The sequence below is a fragment of the Rhinopithecus bieti genome, unplaced genomic scaffold (assembly GCF_001698545.2).
Source record: "Rhinopithecus bieti isolate Rb0 unplaced genomic scaffold, ASM169854v2 scaffold_947, whole genome shotgun sequence".
Taxonomy (NCBI): Eukaryota; Metazoa; Chordata; class Mammalia; order Primates; family Cercopithecidae; genus Rhinopithecus; species Rhinopithecus bieti.
The window spans coordinates 4445433-4451721 of NW_016803664.1; the positions used below are offsets into that span (position 1 = coordinate 4445433).

At 44.1% G+C, this 6289-nt stretch overlaps 1 protein-coding gene across 4 annotated transcripts in view; it reads right to left on the bottom strand.

The window, feature by feature from the left end:
* The window catches only part of TRAFD1 (TRAF-type zinc finger domain containing 1), a 26295-nt gene that overhangs the window by 10013 nt on the left and 9993 nt on the right, over window positions 1–6289 (bottom strand). For all 4 annotated transcript variants that reach the window (XM_017847176.1, XM_017847184.1, XM_017847191.1 and 1 more), the window contains exons 5-6: window positions 1729–2134; window positions 657–863 (exon numbers count right to left, since the gene is read on the bottom strand). In XM_017847176.1, coding sequence (XP_017702665.1) covers window positions 657–863; window positions 1729–2134 — 613 coding nt within the window. The remainder of the gene's footprint in view (window positions 1–656; window positions 864–1728; window positions 2135–6289) is intronic.

Here is a 6289-nt window from a genome sequence, read left to right on the forward strand (position 1 = left end):
AAAAAAAAAAAAAAAAAAAGTTCAGAATAGTATAGCAAATACCCGTATACTTCTCATCTATATTCACAAAGTTTAATATTTCCTCACATTACTTTTATGTATTTTTTCCCCTGAACTATTTGAGGATAAGTTTGAACATATAACATTTTATTCCTAAGTACTTCATCATGTGTCTTTGAAGAACAAGGTCACTGCTTTCTCCTATGTAAACAATACAGATGTCACTCTCAGCAACTTTAATGTAAGTTCTCTACTTGTACAATAATGTCCTTAAGAGCTTTTTTTTTTTTTTGAGACAAGGTCTCACTCTGTCACCGGGCTGGAGCAGTGGCACAATCTCAGCTCACTGCAACCTCCGTCTCCTGGGTTCAAGCGTTCGCCTGTAATCCCAGCTACTTGGGAGGCTGAGGCACAAGAATCACTTGAACCCAGGAGGCAGAGGGGGCAGTGAGCCGAGATCATGCCACTGCACTCCAGCCTGGGTAACAGGGCGAGACTGTACCAAAAAAAAAAAAACAAAAAAAAAAAAAAAAAAAAAAGAAACGAAAAATAAGGCAAATTCTATCTCATTAAAATCTTTCAATTGTGTAAGAATTGTATAATCTGACTTACAAAAACTGTAGAGAAAGAGGCTAGTACAGAATAAGCAAACCTACCCTTTATGTCACTCAGAGAACTGGGACCCCCATGAGACTGGTCTGCCTCACATACGGCCCTCCAAAAGTCCTGCTCTGCCACACTGGAGGCTTGGCCTTCATTTTGCAGACTTAGGGCCAACATGAAGTCCAAGTTTGCACTGTCTTCACCACCCTCTTTGGGGGGCTGTTGGCCTCTATTCCGTTCCTGCCTCTCTTGTTCTTCAACTGAAAAAAAAAAAAAAAAAACCAGCATTCAGGATACATTAGAAATGTTACCACCCTCAACTCAAGTCCATGCCTAGCAAATAGTCAAGGTTTACAGGCATGTGGGTAGGAACAAAAATGACCGTGCTCAACCAGCTCTCTTCACCTTCTGGGTCTCCTAGCTCTGAACATTAAAGTCTGCCATATGAAAAGGCTCCATTATTATTCTAATTGTATTATTAAGCAATATTACTAAGCCATAATTATGAGACAGGCACTGCGCTAAATATTTTATGCTTATTTTCTGAATTATAGTAGAATGGTTTAAAGCACGAGGTCGGATTACCTGAATTCAAATCTTAGTTCTACCTTCAAATTTACCTACCTTCAAATAATGAGACAATTAAATGAGTCAATACATATAAAGCACTTTGCAAATCCCTAAGGGAAATAAGATACAGGTTGAGCATACCAATCCAAAAATCCAAAATTTGAAACTTTTTGGGCATCAATATGACTCTCAAAGAAAATGCTCACTGGAACATTTTGGATTTCAGATTTCTCAGATTTGAGATGCACAACCAGTATATATAATGCAAATACTTAAAAAGTCAAAACACTTCTGGCCCCAAGTATTTTGGAGAAGGGATACTCAATCTGTATAAGTGCTGGCTATTTACAACACTGTCATCATCCTCACCATTATGAACCCTAACTATAATCTAATAGAGGCTATTTCCATTTTATAGGAAAGTGAGGTATTCCCAGTGTTACTCAGCTACAGTCAGGTTTCTATAATCAAGATCTATCTGGCCCCAAAGCCCTGTTCCCATTTGCCTTGGGATTTTGATACCATTCTAGTTCCCTAATCCCAAGCACAACTCACACAGATTATTCTGAATTGAAACCTGGGCTGTAATGTTCCTTTGGTTGGTAGTTCTATTGTGGAAAACATCTGATTCAAAGGCTCTCAGGGGCCTTTGCGGCAGCCTCATGGGTGGGTCCAGAGCCTCAATTTGTCTGAGGAGTTGGGATGCAATCCAGATTCCATCCTGACCCCAAGATTCATCATATGCATTAGGAGGTATGGCAACCTCATTTCTCTTTTCCTCCCCCTCTCTCCCACAAACTTCAGGGTGAGTCTTCAGATCTTTCACAAGGACATTGCGACCACAGTTGCCACATAGTTCCGTCCGGGCACCACAATAATCTTCATGTTCCTTCAGTTTGAGAATGGAAAGTTCTAAATCACAGTGCTGGCAGACAGCAAGCCGCAAAGGGCACTCAGTCTCCTACAAACCAGAGGAATGAGGTAGTTAATATGCATATCTAGGAGACGTGTGTTTTAGTATAGGGCAAGGAAAGCCAAGAGTATCTACTGCAATCTTCTCTTCCAACCCTAGATTCTCCTGCCATTTTTTTTATGTATTTAATATTTAAGAGTCACAGCTTCCCCTTTTGTTCCTGCCACAATGTTCTATAAAGGAAAATAAAATATTAGAGGGAGTCCACTATTCAGCCATCCTAAATATCATATTGTTTTGTGCACACATTACTAAGTAATCTAAAACCAGCCAGAGAAGCCCAGGAGCAAATAACAAGAATCATAGCAATTCAGATGTTTCTCAAAGCTCCAATGTCCCTGTCCCCTACCAACTACTCCAATTCAGTCTTAACTACCTAATAATGAGGAAAAGAAACTGCACTTTAGAAAGACACAGGTTTCTCTAACCTTCATATTTGTATTTAGCACAGGCTTTATTTTTTATTTATTATTACTTTTTTTTGAGACAGAATATTGCTGTCGCCCAATGACAGAGTGGTGTGCATGGTGCAATCTCGGCTCACTGCAACCTCCACCTCTCGGGTTCAAGCAATTCTTGTGCCTCAGCTTCCTGAGTTGCTTGGGACCACAGGTGTGTGCCACCACACCCAGCTACATTTTTAGCACAGAAGGGGTTTCACCACGTTAGCCAAGTTGGTCTCTAACTCCCAGCCTCAAGTGGTGTGAGCCATTACTCCTGGCAAATACGTGTTATTTATCCAATAAAAGAGCTTTGGGGGCCAGGCACAGTGACCCACGCCTGTAATCCCAGCACTTTGGGAGGCCAAGGCAGGCGGATCACCTGAGGTCAGGAGTTTGAGACCAACATGGTGAAACCCTACTCTACCAAAAATACAAAAATTAGCAGGGTGTGGTAGCATTCACCTATAGTCCCAGCTACTTGGGAGGCTGAGGCAGGAAAATTGCTTGAACCCAGGAGGCAGAGGTTGCAGTGAGCTGGGATCACACCACTGCAGTCCAGCCTAGGTGACAGAGTGGGGACGGAAAAAAAAAAAAAAAAAGCTTTTGAAAAAAAACTTCTGAATTGGCATTACATCTACATGGTATCAAATTTTATTTTTTAATTTTAATTTTTCTTTTATTTTTTGAGACAGGATCTCAGTGTCACCCAGGCTGGAGTGCAATGGTGCGATCATGGCTTACTGCAGCCTTGACCTCCTGGGCTCAAGCGATCTCCCACCTCAGCCTCCCAAGTAGCTGGGACCACAGGCACGTGCCATCATGCCTAGCTAGGTTTTTTGTTTTATTTTTATTTTGTAGAGACAAGGGTCTCCTTATGTTGCCCAGATTGATCTCAAACTCTTAGGCTCAAGCAGTCCTCCTGCCCTGGCCTCCCAAAGTGCTGGGATTATAGGAGTGAGCCACTGTGCCCAGCTGGTATACAATTTTAAAGCCCAAAAAGGATATATGTAAAAATTGTGTCTCTTCTTCCCTGTTCCTCAGCTACCTAAGGCCTTTTTATCAATTTATTGTGTTTCCTGCAAGAGGTAGTTCATGCATATATAAACAGTGCTGAAAATGTTGGAGTAGCATTTAGAATAGAACTTCAATTATTATTTTTTTTTTTTTTGAGACGGAGTTTCACTCCTGTTGCCTAGGCTGGAGTACAATGGCATGATTTCGACTCACTGCAACCTCCGCCTCCTGGGTTCAAGCAATTCTCCTGCCTCAGCCTCCCAAGTAGCTGGGATTACAGGCACCCACCACCACACCTAGCTAATTTTTGTATTTTTAGTAGAGATGGAGTTTCACCACGTTGGCCAGTCTGGTTTTGAACTCTTGACCTCATGTGATCTGCCTGCCTCTGCCTCCCAAAGTGCTGGGATTATAGGCATGAGCCACCACGCCCAGCCATTTTTTTTTCTTTTGAGACAGTCTCACTCTGTTGCCCAGGCTGGAATATAGTGGTGTGATCTTGGCTCACTGCAACCTCTGCCTCACAGGTTCAAGCAATTATCCTGCCTCAGCCTCCCAAGTAGCTGGAATTACAGGCATGCAGCACCATGCCTGGCTAATTTCTGTATTTTTAGTAGAGACAGGATTTCACCATGTTGATCAGGCTGGTCTTGAACTGCTGACCTCAAGTGATCCACCCGCCTCCACCTCCCAAAGTGCTGGGATTATAGGTGTGAGTCACTGCGCCTGGCCTACCTTTTTATTTTTTTGAGACAGGGTCTCACTTTGTCGCCCAGGCTGGAATGCAGTGGCACAAACAGGACTCACTGCAGCCTCAACCTCCAAGCTCAGACAATATCGTATCTCAGCCCCTTGAGCAGTTGGGACTACAGGAACGGACCACGATGCCCAGCTAATTTTTTAGTTTTTTGTAGAGATAGGAGTCTCACGATATTGCCTAGACTGGTCTTGAACTCCTTGGTTTAAGCAATCCTCTCGCCTTGGCCTCCCAAAGTGCTAGGATTACAGGCGTGAGTCACTGTAGCCCACCATGAATCACCTTTAATTTAAGGGTAATTTAATTATAAATTAATAAAATTAAGTTGTTACAGTTTGAGGCACATAGAATGAAATGCACAAACCTTTAAGTATATACCTTGGTGAATTTTAACATATGTATATCCACTCTTGCATAACTACCATATAAACAGCTGTTTGGATTTTTATTTATTTATTTATTTATTTAGACGGAGTCTCACTTTGTCTCCCAGGCTGGAGTGCAGTGGCACAATCTCGGCTCACTGCAAGCTCCGCCTCCCGGGTTCACGCCATTCTCCTACCTCAGCCTCCAGAGTAGCTGGGACTACAGGTGCCCGCCACCATGCCCAGCTAATTTTTTATATTTTCAGTAGAGATGCGTTTCACTGTGTTAGCCAGGATGGTCTCGCTCTCCTGACCACGTGATCCACCTGCCTCAGCCTCCCAAAGTGCTGGGATTACAGGCATGAGCCACCACACCAGGCCAAGAAATGTTGAAGATCAAGGCTGCGGGATGCTCCCTACTGAATGGGAAAACTGTCCTTGGTTCCACATAGGCTGTAGGCACAGCCTTTCTGCCAGCAACTGTTGCTGCAAGGAACTTTAGCTCAACTGAACATACTGTCACATGGTTCCTTGAAGGGGTACAGCACTGATTTCACTTGCGTCATAAAAGATTGAGTGGTGCTTTTGACTATTAGTTTATGTCAACACTTGAAAACATGGTGAGCCCGGTTTTTTGTTTGTTTGTTTTAGATGGAGTTTCACCCTGTCACCCAGGCTGGAATGCAATGGTACAATCTCGGCTCACTACAACCTCTGCCTCCCAGGTTCAAGCAATTCTCCTGCCTCAGCCTTCCGAGTAGCTGGGATTATAGGCACACGTCTCCATGCCCAGCTAATTTTGTATTTTAGTAGAGACGGGGTTTCACCATGTTGGGCGGGCTGGTCTCGAACTCCTGACCCCATGATCCACGCGCCTCAGCTTCCCAAACTGCTGGGATTACAGGTGTCAGCCACTGCGCCTGGCTGGATTTTTAAATTGGTGAATTAATATACTCTTTCAGCATTGGCCAGTTTTGGCCAGGTGCCATAGCTCACGCCTGTAATCTCAGCACTTGGGAAAGCCAAGGGAAGATCACTTGAGGCCAAGAGTTCGAGACTAGCCTGGGCAACACAGCCAAGACCCCAACTCTATGAAAAACAAAAATAAATAAAATTAGCCAGGCATAGTGGCCTATACCTGTAGTCCCACCTATGCAGGTAGATCATTTGAGCCTGGGAATTTGAGGCTGCAGTGAGTTATGATCATGCCACTGCATGCTAGCCTGGGTGACAGAGTGAGACTCTGTCTCTTAAAAAAGGTTTTTAGACGGGCACGGTGGCTCAAGCCTGTAATCCCAGCACTTTGGGAGGCTGAGACGGGCGGATCACGAGGTCAGGAGATCGAGACCATCCTGGCTAACACGGTGAAACCCCGTCTCTACTAAAATACAAAAAACTAGCCAGGCGAGGTGGCGGGCGCCTGTAGTCCCAGCTACTCTGGAGGCTGAGGCAGGAGAATGGCGTAAATGCGGGAGGCGGAGCTTGCAGTGAGCTGAGATCCGGCCACTGCACTCCAGCCCGGGCGACAGAGCAAGACTCCGTCTCAAAAAAAAAAAAAAAAAAA